The sequence below is a fragment of the Palaemon carinicauda genome, chromosome 31, assembly GCF_036898095.1.
Source record: "Palaemon carinicauda isolate YSFRI2023 chromosome 31, ASM3689809v2, whole genome shotgun sequence".
Taxonomy (NCBI): Eukaryota; Metazoa; Arthropoda; class Malacostraca; order Decapoda; family Palaemonidae; genus Palaemon; species Palaemon carinicauda.
Genome location: NC_090755.1, coordinates 8,228,898 through 8,246,560, shown reverse-complemented (window position 1 = coordinate 8,246,560; position 17,663 = coordinate 8,228,898). Strand labels below are relative to the sequence as shown.

The 17,663-nt window shown below is 36.0% G+C and overlaps 2 protein-coding genes across 2 annotated transcripts in view; one reads left to right on the top strand and one right to left on the bottom strand.

Moving 5' to 3' along the window:
• LOC137624255 (sorbitol dehydrogenase-like) overlaps window positions 1-11,626 on the top strand; it is a 49,815-nt gene extending 38,189 nt beyond the window's left edge. Inside the window, exon 9 of the mRNA XM_068354778.1 lies at window positions 11,502-11,626. The gene's annotated coding sequence lies outside the window, so the exon portion shown is untranslated. The remainder of the gene's footprint in view (window positions 1-11,501) is intronic.
• LOC137624253 (hippocampus abundant transcript 1 protein) lies at window positions 890-16,491 on the bottom strand. The gene is made up of 9 exons (XM_068354775.1): window positions 16,361-16,491; window positions 12,275-12,452; window positions 11,573-11,731; window positions 10,829-10,942; window positions 10,301-10,426; window positions 9,589-9,745; window positions 9,271-9,401; window positions 2,533-2,707; window positions 890-2,244 (listed from the first exon to the last, which is right to left on the bottom strand). Exons 1-9 carry the CDS (start codon window positions 16,375-16,377, stop codon window positions 2,147-2,149), a joined length of 1,155 nt encoding a protein of 384 aa, XP_068210876.1. The 5' UTR covers window positions 16,378-16,491; the 3' UTR covers window positions 890-2,146.
• Between the last annotated feature and the right edge of the window lie 1,172 nt (window positions 16,492-17,663).

Sequence of the window (17,663 nt, the reverse complement as noted above, 5' to 3'; positions counted from 1 at the left end):
AGATATGTGAAGGATATAATCCATATTAATTTTCGTATTATTTCCTAAGGGCACTCCAAGAAGAATCTATGTTTTCTTAAGCATTCTATGCATCAGTTAGGACTTCCAGTGCCCTGCCCTGTACCGTTTAATACAGTCCTTGTTTTTATATAGAAACCAGTTTTCTAAACCGATGTAGTTTAATATATCACATCTTTACTTTTTACTGGTATTTAGAAACCCTGATCAATAAGCAAATGCAACCCCTATTTTGAATGAAAGCTTTTTTTTTATTATAAAGAACTACGTACATATTTTATATTCTATAAATGCAGAAAAAAATAGTTCAACAATATATTATGCTTTGTAATTTTTTTTTACATGTTCTTACTGCAACAGTAGCTGATAGGTGAAAAAATCTGAGTGATGTACATCTAATAAGGCAAATAATATACGATGATAATTCCTATGACAAAATTTTCCAAGATGAGGAAAATAATGCATTTACGACAAAATTTTTTTAATTTTCTCCATTTGTAAGCTAGTCTACCTACTTCCTAATGACACACGCCATTATTGTAATTAAAAAGGTTTTTAAACATAATGTACAGACTTATCACAGAGTCAGCAGGAGGCAGTGTTTTGCAGGCCGACTTCAATACGACAAAGACCTTTTCTAAAGTAATTATGATACTGAAATTCAAAAGTAAGTGTCGAGTTCCCCCCCAAAAAGGAAGAAATTTTTTGATAAATCTTATCTATAGCCTTCCTATCAAATTATTTTCAATACTGTGTATTATCATCCTTCAGTTCCTCAGAAAGCAATGATACAAAAGCAAATCTATAAAATATAAGAAAATTTCACACAAAAATGAGCATACAATTGTGTGCGTAATAATAAAAACAATGATAACAGTACTAACGAAGAATGTTTAATAATTCTCTTCATATACAAATTTTAAAAAAATGTACAACAGTAGTACATATACCATACAGCACTCATGCTAAGTCAAGGACGGCTTCTGCAAATGCAATCAATGCTTTACATTGTACCTAATACATACTTCAAGCATGAACATATCAGAAATTAATAAACAAAGAAAAATATTAATACCCTGAATTCCACTCACATTCAGAGACCACTAAAGACAACTTTTTGAAAAAAAAAAAGTAAACACTGCTAAACAAAGGACCCTAAATAACTGTGTGTGAACACTACGCTCTTGAAAGATGGGGATGAATGATGAAGCAGATGTTTATTTACAGAACAAGATTCTAAAGTATTCAGTCTGAAGGTTTTATGTTCACACAGCCTTTCTTACCATATAATAATAGTCTTAAGATACAAAATAAAAATCTTTGAGGTCCTATCATCTCTAGTGTATAAAATCTAAATCTTTTTATCATTACAATGCACACAGAAGAGGGAGGAATGAGATATACCGTAAATTTTTTTTTGTATAACTCTTGTCCCTTCATTTTCACAATAATTGACCACCCTAACAACACCAACGATGCGGCCATATCTCTTCATTTATGATTCCACAGTAGCATGCATTATCACAAGAGGGAGTGATGAAGGGCACCCCTAACCCCTTCTTCATCTATTCAGCAGCATAAATAAGCACCATTACAATGCCAGCTGAAACAAGCATATAATTGGTCCATAAATAAAAAGATAATTTCTTGAAAATAAAATGAGGCTTCACCATAGCAATTGCTGCTAAACTTCCACTCTAATTTGCAATGTTATATTCTGATATATGTGTTCAAAATCATCTAAGAAGTAGAGAGAATTTCCTGCTACAAAAATTAAATTAAACGATTTAAAAGAAAAAAAGAAGGGAAAATAAAGACAATCTCTGTTCATACCAGCACCAAATGCACACTTGTGGCAGTCTCCTTTTCCTTTTGTGACATTGGTATTTCCTGCCAGTTTTCACTGCTGCTTTAGTTGTCATTAATTGTTATCACAACATGTTTTAAGCACCACTTCTAAGCTGGGCCTAGTTTTCCAATACACAGTCACTCTCACATTACTGCACATTGGTATGATGAATGTTTACATTTAATAGAGTGCAACTTTCAACATGATCACTGCACATAATTTTCTGCCATAAAATTGGCAATTTAGAATAAAACTTCAATTTCTATTTTCTAGTCACTGCTAAAGGACATCAGTCTCATCCATCAACGGTAAGGATGCTGCATCAAGACTATCATTTTTCTTGTGACCTCTCTCATAACTCAAATCTAAACTTCCTCCTGGAATAAAGATGGAAATTAGAAACAATTTATATTAGTCATTCCCAAACCCAAAACACGAGTACCGATACAATCACCACCAAAAATTGTAACCATGGTACTGTAATAACTAAATGTACATAAAAAATTTTCAATGTCCACTGAAGTTAACCTGCAAATATCAGTTTCAATGTCTCCACAGATATAGTTCTGAGTAATTCACATTGAATTTCATAACCAGTCAATTTTTACCTTCAATAGAAACTTGTAGTTTTTGTCTTTCAGAAAACTAAAAGTCACATACTGTACCTGATTGTTTCCTATTTTTACTTGAGGATCTACTTTGACTCTCTGGTATGAATGCTGCCACCATTAAAGCACAAATCACTAACAATGCCCCAAACACAAATGGTGGACCTGGTATCAAATTTGGACTGCTTATGCCATGTGGAGTTGTACTATTGCCAATACTGGATCCATTTGGCTGAAATAAAAAAAGAAATTATAAATTTTTTATATAACATCTAGCAAGTAAACTGATATAAGACATATTAAAATACACAATTAAAGATACAAACCACTATTTGTATAAACTTTTGAGTAGTTTAGTCAACTCTGTTTACAATAGTTAGCTATGCCAATTTCACCTATGCAATTTTTTGTACATTAGATTAAGAATATTCTAACTATGATCACAATTATATAGGAATGATCTATCCTGCTAATAAAAACCAATTCAGTTTGAGATGATGGTTGCAAACTCAAATAATTCTCATCCACAACATCATGCTCATGACTAAAAGAGGTAGACTATTGCAATCCATAGAATGGCCTCATCGTAAAACATCCATAACAAGGATGTTCTGACACACCTAATCTTTTCGGATACCACTTTAAGCGTACTCTTAGCAACTTTGGTTGAAATAATGCAATGATTGAAGTTATTGTGCCTGTCTTGAAAACATGTCTCCCATGCATGGTACTAGTATTGAGAAGCCTCTAAGGGATTGTCTTGAAAATATCAAATAATATAGTTTTCAAAGTATTTTTCCTAACTATACAAAACCGAGTCATTTAATGGGAATACTGTATACACTCAGGGAAGCTGGAACTCCACTAATGAAAATTATAACAAGGTGGTAGTTGTTACTGTCAGGTGGCGAGTGAATCCCAACCACCTGACAGGCCACTGAGGTCCTACCTCAACCTCAAACTTAGGACTTTTGGATAGTCGAGATGTCCTCACACGAATGCAAACCTTTGTCCTTCAATAGCAGATTTAAAATAGGAGGGAGGAAGATGGAGAAGTCCCTTTGATCAAATTGACTGGTCCACTTTTCAGGGAAATGTTAAAGCATTTCACCAGGCCTCTACAGAAACGAAAGTGAAGACTCCAGTTAACCTCCAGACGACCTGAATAAGATGAGGTCACCATCAGGGACTGGTAGACAGTCAAAGTAGAACCGATAACCATGTGGAGGATATATTGTATGAATGTATAGACATTTATGAGGAATGGGTCTGCATGCATTTTCACATCCTCCCACTTGTCTGGAGTCATGGGAGAGATACTAATAAAAATATCCTATTTGTTGAGAAAAGTTACTTCATCGCGCAGGTTACCTACATCTGTCTGATCCAGCAAGTAACTAAGCAACTTCTAGACACAAAGGGGAAGATAGAGGAGATAAAAAAGGACCAGTTGATCTTACCTCTCATTCTGACTTACTTTGAGACCAAGATGGGATGTTTCTTGTCCCAGCAAGAAACTAGATTTACTACACGGCATGTTTAACAACTTCCATCGGGCCAAGTTTACAGGTATCCAGGAACTGTTGGGTATACTCTTTAGGTAATTGGCAGTGAAGGTTGTCTGTCATTACCAAACTCTTTTGTCTTTAAGAACCGTGTCCATAATGAGTTCCTCTTGAGAGCTGGAATAGATCCAATATGTCTGACTTAGGCACTCGAATCCAGGATTATCCTTTAGTCTCCTAGCTTGCAGGAAAACCAAGTCTGATTGTCCCAAAAGGAAAGTTCTAGAATCTAGTGAAATGGGGGGAAAGGTGTACACATCTAGAATTCACGGAGATGCTGGAAAGCATCCTCAAACATTGCTGGCGTTCTGGAACTGGAAAGCAGAATACTGGGTTCCTTGATCAACTAAATGGCAACCAGGTCAAGCGATGATGAAACCTAAAGAGTAAGAAACCTTTCTGCCACGCAATGATGTAGAGATCACATTTCACCCATGCATAATGTTCCTATTGACCTAGCATATCTGCTCGAACAGTCCTCTTACCTGTACACACATCGCAAACATCTTTACTGATTGTAGACTTACTAAGAGTGCACCTGCTTTTGAAGGATCTAGGAAATGGACCTCTTTGTTAAAAAAAAATTTTGTCGTTCATCAACAGTACCAAGAGCTTTACCAATCTTATTTGTAAAGCTTGCAAAGTAGTAATGTTTCATGCATTAACACAGTAGGTTGAAAAGCAGGTGCATTTCTTCCATGGATCATATCCCCAAGATGGACTGGATACTCAGGTGGGCGAGACTCCCTAAAGGTAAGGAGATCCCATGATGAGATTCGTCATGCAGCTACCAGGGTAGATTGTCTCATATTCCTGTTCAAATAAAACCAGAAAGTAAGGGTAACACTTGGTTGCTAACATGTAAATCTTCAGGAACTACTACAGCGATCACTGGAGAGCCACAAGTGAGGAAGACAATCACTGTCAATAGAGAAGGGTGCATAGGAACGGATGCGTTACTTCTGTTGCTATGATTGTCAGAAGGGGAGACTAGTTGATGTCATGACATTGGTAGTTCCAAATGTTCCATCAACTGTTTGGGAATCCAATGAAATTTTTGCCAGTACTTTATATATACTATTTTCTCTAGGTTACGACAACAAGAAGGAAGTCTGCATTGAGCCTGAAGAAATTCTCATAAAGGAGGACCCTCGTTTGCTTGGAAGTTCAGGACTTTCTTCAATATCCATGATCCATAAATCGTGACAAAAGGAAATCTAAGCCGATGCTAAAGCAATTCTCCTGTAGGAAGGTAGAATGTTACAATCGTCAAGCTCAATCAGCATAGATGCTGTTTGACGGTGCCCAACTGAAGCAATTCTCCTGTAGGAAGGTAGAATGTGACAATCGTCAAGCTCAATCAGCACACGCTGTTCGACAGTGCCCAAGAAGAGATTAACGTGAGCACTTTGAGAGTGGTAGCCAATCCGAACACAGGACTTTGAATTGGTACAATACTTCATGCGAAGATGTAGCAGAGAAAATCTCTTGTAGGACAGGAATGAAGAGGTTTTCTTTTTATGACAAACTCTTTACTGTCTCCATCTTGAATAGTTTCTGGGGTACAATTGCTCAATGTAGAGAAATTGATGAGAGGTTTACAGTTCCTACTGATTTCTCCATTCGGAAGAATCGACTGCAAGAGTCCAGGGAATTTCCTCGGATGCCTTTGAGCGTATTGTTCTTCTGATGTCTGACATGCTTCTAGGTGCTAATTTCTTTATAAGATTTTGGGCCTAATTGGAAGATATGTCTGGAAAGTCATTAGTGTACCATTAATGGCAGGGCAGGGTAATAGTCCCTTAGAACTTCTGCCCACTCGTTCCTTGGTCTTTGTCGGTGTCACTTGACCTGCATACACCCACTTGTGGCTGCCGTAGGAAGGTAATGTCAACTTCAGTAACCCCTTTTCCCTCATCTACCCGACTGCCTATAATGGTCAGGTTGAGGAAGGAGGGCTGTCCACACCTTTCTGGTGGAGGAAGACACTTGGGATATTGATTGGACCTGTAGGTTGAAGGAGTCTTCTTCAGCCTAAGCTTAAAGGTGTAATGGGATTCTGGAAACAGTTGCCTTTTAAGTGCCTGGACACTTGACGGTTACTGGTTGCTGGGAAACAAGTGGTGTTTTCACCTTCTCCCACTTATCCATAGTGATATCAGCTTTCTTCCAAGGGAACAGGGTTGCAGTCTTCAAATAGGTGCATTTACTTTCTCCTGTCTCACCTGCAAGGTGAAATGGGAAGCTCTGGTATTACTTCTCTTCAGGATTTGGTTAGGTCGATGGTTGGCTGATTGGTGTGCCAAGACTGGTTGTTCCCACCTAAAAGGATCCAGTCCGTGTACTATACTTTTTAGTCTCAAAGCTTGTCAAGTCCTGGGCCATGGCAAAGCACATGACTACAACTGCCCAGTGTTCAAACTGTGATGATGTTGGAGGCAGGCAATTTCAACAGCCTCCATGGCTGCAGATTCAGGTGTTGAAAAATTTGTGCCCTCAAGAGATCCGTGCCATCAGTGTAGACTCTACTGGTTTGATCGGTCAAGGAGTGTCTCCGGAAAGCATGAGACGAATAATCTTATTTGATCGGCTAGAGTGTAGGGAATTCCACGGACCAAAAATTTTAGAATTGACCCTATATAAATCTGTATGAATAAGTTCCAACTGAAGCAACTCGGGGGAAGCATCGATCCAAGGAGTCCCTGAATGCCAATCGATGGGAGGGCATTGGTTTCCTCCCCGAGTTTATTGAATATCTTGATGAATGTACACTCTGGACTTTGTCTACTGATTCTCTGCTTTCGTTGATTTAGAATTGAGTATTGGGCTGACGATGTCCCAGGACTAATCCTCTTGCATAAGAAAGGAGGTCTAGGCACATGCTGGGGAAAAATTTCTTTGTGTATTCGCATACCGGACTGAGAACAGAATTGGGAAAAGGATGACAGTTTGAAGAATCTGAGTACTTAGAAGCCGATGTGTTCCTAACCCCCATGCTCTCAGAGGATAGAGAAGTACTAGGTGCTTCAATTCATCATAGACAGACTTCAGTGAGTAGGAAGATCTCGCTCCATCAAAGAATCTCGCCTGCAGAGAGATTTTGATATGTCGGTGTAGTATGTTGGGATGAAGCAGGAGACTCGAGAATTACGATAACATGAAGAGTAGGTGAAGACTGATTACACATTAACCAGTCCCGGTGACAAGATGGTCTGCTTACATCATCACACTGTTTGCATGAGGGAAGAGGTTGTTCAGCATGATCTTTCTGCTGGCTGTTGTCTTCCTTAGTGGATATCTCTTCTTCTATCAGGAATGGTCAGACGGAGGAGGGGAAAGAGGGTGGTGCTCTTTAACTTGATCAAGGGTACGAATGGTCAGTTGTACAGGAAAGAAGAGCAGGTAGCAGGCGCCTGAACACCTGTACCACTTACCACGCACAAGGGAAGAGATTGATCGGAGATGCATAACTATGTTGTCCGTATGAGAATTGTGCATGATGTTTCTTCCCAATATGGGACAACTCTCAGCACTCTATGGAAGTTTCTTGTACCACAATGTCTTTCCCAAAGACCTACCTCTCAAGGACAGTGAAGTTTTGGACACTGCTGGAAACTATCGGGCTAAAATGTGAGCTCAAATTCATAGCCTACAGATTGTAAATCAAGGAACTTTCCAACACATCACTCTTCTTGTTGATTCCTATACTTGACAGAATTGACAAAAGTTCAATAACATCAGGTAGGCAGTGGGTGACCTACAGATACATTGCCTAGCTGTACACATTTCTCAATATTCCTTATTAAGAGAACAGGCATGTTTAATGGTTACAAAAAGTTGACAGAGAACTTTCTCCAGTATTTTACAACAGAAATATTAACCAGAGAACAAAGATGTTGAGGGAGTGGTACCAGCATATAACAAAAGAAAAGAAAAATGGGTACTCGTGATAGCCTACAGAAAACTTCTCTGACAAGCTATGGGTTAGGAGTTCAAACCCTGCTTTCAGCCTGATAGTTTTCCAAAATGTCTGCAACAGGATAAATTGATGTGAATGCAAAAACAAAATCTATATATGATGGGGTAAAACTAATTTACAGATGTTTCATAACAAAGCATAAATGAGTTTACTCATACATCGTGTTTTGGCATTTTAGAATAGGAGTCTTCTAACACAACATTGTACCATCCCCATTCTGGGAGTAGTAACCCTCCTCGCTAGCTGAGCGAGAACTAGCTATTATTTCTGGTTACTTTGTGTCAAGGAGTACCAGCTAAAATTTTTTGAGCATAGCCATCGTACACCTACTTCCTCCAATGTATTTATACACTGCTTTCTCAGTGCAATGCTTGTACAATATTAGGTTGGTTATCATTTATCATATCCTTCCTGAAATGATTGTTTGCTAGGTGGTAGGTCACAGGCATGCGACATCTGATAATAGTGAGATGTAGCATACTGCATATAGTCTGCTAAGACCAAGAGTTCCTAAAGTATTCTTCTAACTGATGTCCAACAATCAACACAGTTCTTTGTTATACATAAAATAACTATGGTCTCTACCTAACCTATCACATGCTGAAGCCTTTCCAAAGGTAGCTCCTGCTCAATCATTAACCACTTATTGAGTTTACTACAATTTACAACTATATTCCTCAAGCCAATTTACAAACTTTACTGATGAGAGATATGATAACTAACAACGGATGTAAAGTTATAATTTGTGTAAAACGGTGTACAGTCCTAAGCATATTGTTTTTATTAAAGTACTTGTGTAAGACGGTATATCAAGTTTTAATATGGTGTACTGTATAAATGGTCAAAATCCTAAACTTATCAAGTTCCACCTAAAAGAATTTCTAATACATTTTGAAAATATTTGGATATAGTAACTGCACACTTAATCCTATACATTTAAGTGTGAAGCTGAAACCATCCAAAATTAATTACATACATTTACATACAATGTGCCAGGATTTACATATTCATATAAGAATACAGAGAGAAATGATTCACTGTACACTGAAAAAATCTCAACACTGCCTCATAGGTGTAGCACTTACCCCTAATCCCCATAATTTCTTGAAATCAAAGAAAGAAATTTTGTAAAATTGACAGGGTGGAGACACATTACCAATTGGTAAGTGTATAAGATTTGTGTAGCTATATGTTTATTGTAGATGTGCTAATGGCTTTTTCTTTGACAAAACTGCATCACAAGTAGCTTACCTTATGAAGTCCATCATCTGCATGGTCTGTATTGAGATCAACATGGAAGAGATAAAATATAAATCCAAAGACAGCTGGACCCAAGCCTGAGCAAAGTCCTCTCATTCCTGTTATGATACCCTGCACAACACCTGAAAATTTATGGTGAAATAAATATCAAAATATGAAATAAAATTCAAAAATTTTCAGTAAATAAACAATAAACAGTCTTGATAAGATATCAGAAAGAATGTGGATAATACAGGGTAGTAAAAGTTTACACCTGTCAAACATATTTTTCAGGAATAATTAGTAAAGAAATCTAAATGCTTTGAATACCTTGTTTATCTACATCTGTGTGGGTGCTAACATAGGCACTAATGGCAGGGTATGTGATGGAAGATATAGCTGCCAATAGCCCAGCTGCCCACATCATCCACATTTTGGAACCAAACCCATACCACATGAGCTGAAGCATCTCAAACACCAGCCCAACCTGTAAGAAAACATTTTGTTTTGAAAACCTACCCAGAGTATCAGCAAAATTTATTTTGGAGAACCACTAAAGATTAATTCCACTTCTGTGTGAGGGGAGGTATGAAGCACAAATTCCAATTTAATTTAGTATTTCATATTTCAGGTCTTAACTCAAAAATTTGAATGGGTTGTTATACAGTGCTTGTTTTTGTGGTAGCATTTAAAGACAACTAACATATAATGAAAGTTTTTTTTTTTTTTTTTTTTTTGTGGAGGATACATATCATTAGACTAAGTGCCTAATATTTAAAAATATGGTTAAAAATTATTTTCATTTACTGGCAAGTTGAAAATAATACTATCTATACAGCATTTATTATATAGTTAAGAAATAAACAAGGCAACAAAACCCCCCAAAAATTTGGGTACTGTATACTAATCCCATTTCATATAAAAAAACCTATTTTATTTTTTTTTGTACCATACTTTTTTCTTCAAGACATAGGTTAAATAAAACAGTCTATTAAACTATAAAAACAGCAAAAAGCTGCCAAACAGAACAAAATATCCTTACTATGATAACATGTTTGTTGGACAGTTTTCTCATGAGCAGACTCAGCAATGCAGTCTGGGCTACAACAGACAAAATTCCCACCACAGCAATGAAGCATGCCACCATTTCTGCTGTGAAGTCCATAACCTGAAAAAAAAAATATCATAATCATATCAACTGTTTCTTTTAGCACCAAAATTTCTGTTATGTAGGGCTAAAATCTTATATTGTACCTGAGTGTATGTTTAAATAATTTAAATAGTAACTTTGTTCCTTAATTCCATTTTAGGAAGTCTTTAATATCAAATGTATTTGATTCCAGAACTGTTATGTGATGTGACCCCATAAACAAAGAAAAGAAATTTATGCTACATACAGAATCCTCTATTTTACATTACGTGACATGCACCTAATGGTTTCCCTTCTAACATATTTTTATCTGTTTTCTATCTGTATTATGTCTGATTTCAATATTGAAAAACTGAATATACAGTACAACTGATAATTTTACAAGCATGAAAAATATTTTATCAAAAAGAAAATACTCACCAATCTGAGGTAGACAAAGAAGCAAGAATACTGGCCAGCTTCTGGTAAGTACGAGAGGAACACGCTTACACTTATCAGCAGTACATTACGGTCTTTGCTGACCTTCCACAGAGCCTATAGAAAAAAAAAAAAAAGCATTTTCATTTGATATACAAAGTGATAATAGGGAGATCAATCCATATAACCTATCCAGCCTTGTTTGGATAAATTTTTCTAGATGTAATATGTTTCTCGCAGAGAAAGTAAAAATAATTTACTAAAATACTGTAAATAAATATGGTTATACAGTACTACAGTGTATTGTATAATCATTCCCATGATAGATTATGAATTACTTTATATAATAACTTTCTCCAATCCACCTCCCAACTTGCTTAAAAACAAAGACTCCAACAGAACCATAAAATAAATTTACTTCTCATGAAGTGAAAGAAACCAAAGTGGTAACATTTTCTTAATTTAAATCCATAGAAAACACCTATACTGTATTTACTTCAAATTCCAACATCATTAAATTCACTGATAATTGAAAATTAGTTTTACATGAGATCACTTAACAGGCATTAGAAACTAAAGTCTAGAATTTCACATAAATTTAATTAACAACCAAGACAGCAATTAATATATTCATTATTTCCAATGCATTTCAAAATTAAATGTAACTATCCACCAGGCCTCGAAAAATGTCACGAGAACTGCAACATTTTTGTAGTTTCTGAGATAAAGAGAGATTGAGAAACTTACTGAAAAAGGATCGGCTTGTTCCCACGAAATATGGGCACTCCAAGACGACGACAACCTTAGCTTCTCTGGCAAGGACTCTGGCACCGCAACAAGTATGAAGAACACGTCCAATATGGCTATCGCTGTTGCTAACCCCACAACTAAGTCATCACTGTGCATCTGTTGTAATTTAAGATAAAAGAAAAATAATACAATACTGTTGGCATATTGCAGTTCAGATGCTTACAGTTGACAAGTATTATTTTCTAATTTAGTACTAATAATAAGTAAAGCATTTTGTAAATTGTAAAATGCCTGAACAAACTTCCTAGAAGAAAAAAGGATACTTATGAGATTGGTTTTGTGTTCATTATGATAACAAATATTAATAACCAATTATTATTCTGATAACATGCATTATAGTATAAATAGCTGTATTACTTAAATATTTAATTTGCCAAACAACTGGAAACAACTAAAATTTAAGAAAAAGTCCTTGATAAACTAACAATCAATAATATACATATATCCATATATACACACATAGTGTGTGTGTGTGTGTGTGTGTATATATATATATATATATATATATATATATATATATATATATATATATATATATATATATATAGTGTGTGTGTGTATATTATGTTATATAGTTATTGAATTACAATAACATTACTTAATGTAACACCAAAGCTCCCTCATTGATAATCTTCTCACCTTGCCCAGGTAAGCGCCTAACGCAGGTGAAGTGACGAGGCTTGCCGCGAAGGTGGCCGAGACGAGGCCATAGGCACTGCTCCTCTCGGACTCGTCTGTCACGTCGGCGACATACGCAAACACGATGCTGAAGGTGACTGCAAACACACCTGACATGCTAATCAGGGCAAAGTACCACCTGTAGAGAAAAGATATCCATATTTACAGATTAGATTGTTCTTGATAGCAAAAAGTTGAGAATGTTTCCTTTTTAATGTTATATTAAGCTATACTGTTAACCCATTTTAACTTGTTCCATACAAATAAATATTTTTGAAATAGAATTTATCATTTCAAAACTTGTCAAAGTTCATTGTTTTATAAATTTGATCACTTATTCTCTAAGGAAAAACCAAAGACTTCCCTACCTGGTATGATACCCTACTTTCCCTAACACTTCCCTAGCCATACATGCAACTAATGCTTTTGTATGGTAATGAGTGGGGATGAACACAAGACTGAATTAGAACTTAGTTGATCTCCTCAGAGGGAAAGATCATCAAAACTAAAAATACCCCTTACTAATATAGCTGAGGAGGGCGTGAGAAAGCTAATGAACCTTGGTAAAATCATGTTTATTTCAATAAATCTTCCCAAATTTCATTACTAATTCACACTTTACAGTAAGGCAGGATAGCAGTATTACAGAAAATGTCCTCAAAAGGAAAAGAAAGCTGTCACTTTGTAAAAGCCTTACTTCATTCAGCTGTGCTTCTTTTCAACCGCTTTTTTATTACAGTAAACATCTACTGTATATTGTTTAAACTACTACACACAATTCTGAAGTGTTTTCCCATACAATGTACACAAATCCTACAACCTCTACTAAGAACCACTGGGCACTGTACCGATCTACAAACTTCCTAACTTAACTTAGTCCCTCTCCACCTTAGATAAACCTCCCATAATCTATTAAAAATAAGCCTATTCATACCTACTTTTTGTCTCCTGTTACCACTAAGGAACCCAAGGCCCAACAGTCTCCAAAGTCTATCCCCATCAATGAGTATTGCTTCACAAAAACTGAGACATACCTCCAATAAGCTACTTACACACCAAAGATAAAATCTTGCTGAAGTTGAGGGATTTTACCACCCAAAAGATTAATGTTGTGAGCCTTCACTTTGGTCTGGAGTCTCCATTATAAGCACCTTCAAAAAGGATACCATGGTATTCTTCAATAAAGGTCTGGTAGGAATTCAGACCCCCCTAAACAGTATCTTCACCAAACCCTTTATACCAAAGGTTTGATTCAAGTAAATCCTCATGACTCCTACTGGCCAGAACCATATCTGCTTAACCTTGTTTCCTGCTACATCCAAAAGATTTCCAGATGTTTCAGAAGGTCCTTCATTTGAGATCTTTTTAGACTATAAATTTCAGTAAAGCTAACAGAACATAACTGTTAGATAACACAGATCTACTGTCTCCTATGGTTCATATGGAGGTTTCCTTATGAACTACAGAACAACATCCACATTCCAACATGCAAGTTCCAGAATAAGTTTCTCTATGAGTAAGGATCTAATTGTATCCAAAATAACTAAACTACCAAACAAATCCATACCCATAAGCAAAAGAACCAAATACAACATAGACCTATGGCTTTTGATGCTTGGGACTGAAACTCATAATGTAGGAATCTGAGAAACATTATAAATCCAAGGATTTAATGGCAGCCAAAATTTATCAGGATTACACCAACTGTGAGTGAACCATTGATATTGATATAACTTGTTGGTAGCAAGTCTTCTAGACACTACAATGGACAGTTTAGAGGACCTTGAAAATCCTTTAGGTTTGCTGAGAAAATAGTATCTCCACGCAGACAAGATGAAGCATAAAAGGGCTTTGATGGAGATGACGAAAATAGGGCTGTCAAAGATCTGCCCTGCAATGAAAATTTATTAGAAGTTCCATCAGCAATGGCCACAGGTGTGGAAACCATTCCCTCTGAAGCAAATGCATAATTATGAGTATTACTCATAGTTAAAAGTTATGAGTATCCCTTCAATTATTAGAAGTTCTTAACTAATCATGGAGAAGAAAGGAATATGTAGAGGAGCAGTTACAACCATTCCTATTGTATCACATCCACTGCCAAAGCTAGGGATTCCTGTATTTGTCGTAGTAAACGTCCATTTTCCTGTTGAGAAGTATGAAATGTTCAGATTAGGATTTTCCTTTAACTTCTAAAATTCCTGGAACACCTGAGCTTGAAGAGACCATTCAGTGGGTAAGAGCTGGTTCTTCCATTTTAGTTGATCTAGTTGCTTGGAAGGAAACAAGGTAATAAGGTGATGTTCCTCTCCTTTGCTCAACACAACAGACCTTAAGCTATCAGGAATAGGGTTTCTGAGTCAACCACTTTTTATAAACAAGTCTGACTGAAGGGCTATGGTCTTTTTTACCACCAAGTCTTACAAAACTCGCCAATGCCTGAACACAGATAATCTCCTCGACCTGAAGAGGGAACCAAAAAGAGAGGAGAGGGCATCTAATGGGACCTTACTTTAGCCTTCTAATGAAGCAACTTCACTTTCTCCTTAATTGCCACTCGTATTAAAGGAAGAAGGAATGTTTTGAATATGGTTTTTTGATCTGCCAGAGTGGAGTATGGTGTCCTTGCTTGGTTTTTTTTATTGTTCTATGTAGAAACCTTTCAACAATTTTGTTTAACAAAGAGAGAAATGAGGATTCTGATGACTCACAATCCTTGGAATAAGGAACCTGGTCATGTCATATCATCCCACCATCACTTTCTTCTCCAATTATTTCACCAAACAATTCTGTAACCCTAATCATAATGTTAGAATCAAAGCCATTGCACGTCCTGTGCAATGCCAATGGTACCCTCAGGTTGAGTGGCTAAATTAGGTGTTTGGTCAGGGATGTTAATTGCATATCTTACATGGCGAAGTCTGGTCCCTAGAGATGGCTGAGGAATTCCCTTACATGTAATTTCTTTTTAGGACAAAGCATCATCCTCCCATACAGCCTTTAGGTTTAGTTACCACCCAACTGCTTGAGTAAAAGCTAAAATAAAATCAAATGGTCTGTTCTCTACTTACAGACAGAAATGGCACAATCCAAATACTTGTATCCCATTACCAGTACTTTATAAAGAGAATGTCCAGAAGTTCCCTTATCTTCATATTTTCCAATACACTATTGCTAACATTATAGCCCTTAAATTGTACTTCTTACTTTAACAAAGAACTTCTTAGTGTATCCTGTATCTTAGAGATCAACTTCCCAGCCATTTCTTTTCTCTCTTCAACAAGGACTGGTCAAAATTACCAATGGCCACTTCACCTCGGCCAGCTTGCTTTCAAGGAATTACCAAATCACTCGGCACTAAAAAAGCTCGCTTACATTTTTCTAATGCTCAGCATCCCTCTCTCTGTCTCTCTTCCTAACTCAAATAACCTTAAATTAATTGCTACAAAAATAGAATGGTCTTCCAAATTGGAACTCATAAGCAGGTATAAAAATTCAAACAAAATTTAGGAAATGTCTTTCTATTCTGCACAAAACAACAAAAAGCACAAAGAAAAAAAGGTGAGGTCAAATAATGTTTGTATAATAATATTTTTTATTAATAATAATATTTTTTATTAATAATAATAGTAATTATTAATAATAATAATCATTAATAATAATTATTTTATTATTATTAATAACTAAATCAGCCATGGATGAATTTTTGGATTTGGTTCATATCTAAGTTAACAGACTTTTTCATGAAAGTGATACTGAAATCACCAATTTATTAACAAAATACCTAAATATATGAAGCTAAACATTTTTTTTTATGTTAGGAATCAATTTTTATAAAGAACACTAAGAATTTTATCAATAGCTTCTACTACTAAATATACCAACTTACTTAAAGGAAAGGCAAGATTAAAATTTTATATTTCAAGAACTTGATAAACAAATCCAAAACTTACAATGATCAATTATAGTAATATGCCAATATAAAAATAAAAAGGGAAAAAATAAACATTTATAAAAAGTGAGACTTTATATATCTCCTGTACTTACCACGTGTTGATCTTCATAAAGGGAATAGGGAGGCAGGTGAAGAACACCGTGATGAAAAGGAAGAACTTGCGACCCCATAGGTCAGAGAGAGCACCGATTAGCGGTGCACTCAGGAATGACAATATCCCCTGAAAGAAATCACAACCATAAATATTTCATTTGTACAATTGTGGAAGGTGGATATATATATATATATATATATATATATATATATATATATATATATATATATATATATATATATATATATATATATATATATATATATATATATATATATATATATTATATATACTACATATATATAGTATATATATAATTACTACTACATAATAATAATAATAATAATAATAATAATAATAATTAAAGCTGCTAAAAACCCTAAATAAAGTATAATATTTAAGCATAACAGTTATGCTATCCTACATTAGAGAAAAGCAGTAAATAACTGTTGTATCTTGGGGTTTATATGTACAGTAAATTTTTAATTCAAAACAAGTAAACACTTGCTAGTGGGCAGTAACAAGGCCCTAGGTTTTGACCATGTATGATCAGTGCCCAAGCACCTCACCACCCAAGCTGGGACCAGGAAGAGCCAGACAATGACCTCTGATGACTCAGAAGGTATCCTGTACGCTCCCAAAAACCCCCATCCTTGGCTCACAAAGATGGTGAGGTTGCAGGCACTAAAAAAAAAAAAAAAAAAAAAAAACACTATCGAGTTTGAGTGGGTTTCGTTTCGAAGCCCAGTCCAGCAGAATGCTAGCAGGGACGTTTCCAATTGGCTACCACAGATTATTATTAAGTATGATACTTTAATAGTGACATACACGAATGGTGTACGCAATTGTCAATACTGGGGTGTAAAGACCATTCGAGTGTCGGCCAATCACAATGCTTGTAACCGGAGTATGTTAAAGATGAGGGGCTGCAGCCAAATAACTGACCCTCCTTTATAAAAAGTCAACGCTGGCAGACTTTAGGGAAGCCTCCCCCATCCCCTGCATCACCACCATCCCTTAAAAGGCTGGCACGACTCGTAGGTGTCAATGACTTAGCAGTTGCTACGCTGGTGAGGCCTTTAATAAATGAATAGATCGACCAATCCTGCTCTACAAGGGCACCCAACCATTTAAGATATTCCAATACAACTTCTGTTCCAAAGAAGGTATATGGTAGCTTGAAATATATTGCGAGAGAGAGAGAGAGAGAGAGATTCTTTAGCATTAACTTAACGACTCTACAGGGAGTTGGAACACTTGCTAGAGAGATATAATCACCGTCAGACTCTAGATCACTGGAA

Excerpts from the sequence above, each read along its gene's own strand:
- LOC137624253 (XM_068354775.1), bottom strand. Across the intron at positions 11,732-12,274 it reads TAGGCGCTTACCTGGGCAAG|ATGCACAGTGATGACTTAGT; the intron begins GTGAGAAGATTA and ends AAATTACAACAG. Across the intron at positions 2,708-9,270 it reads CAGATGATGGACTTCATAAG|CCAAATGGATCCAGTATTGG; the intron begins GTAAGCTACTTG and ends TTTTTATTTCAG.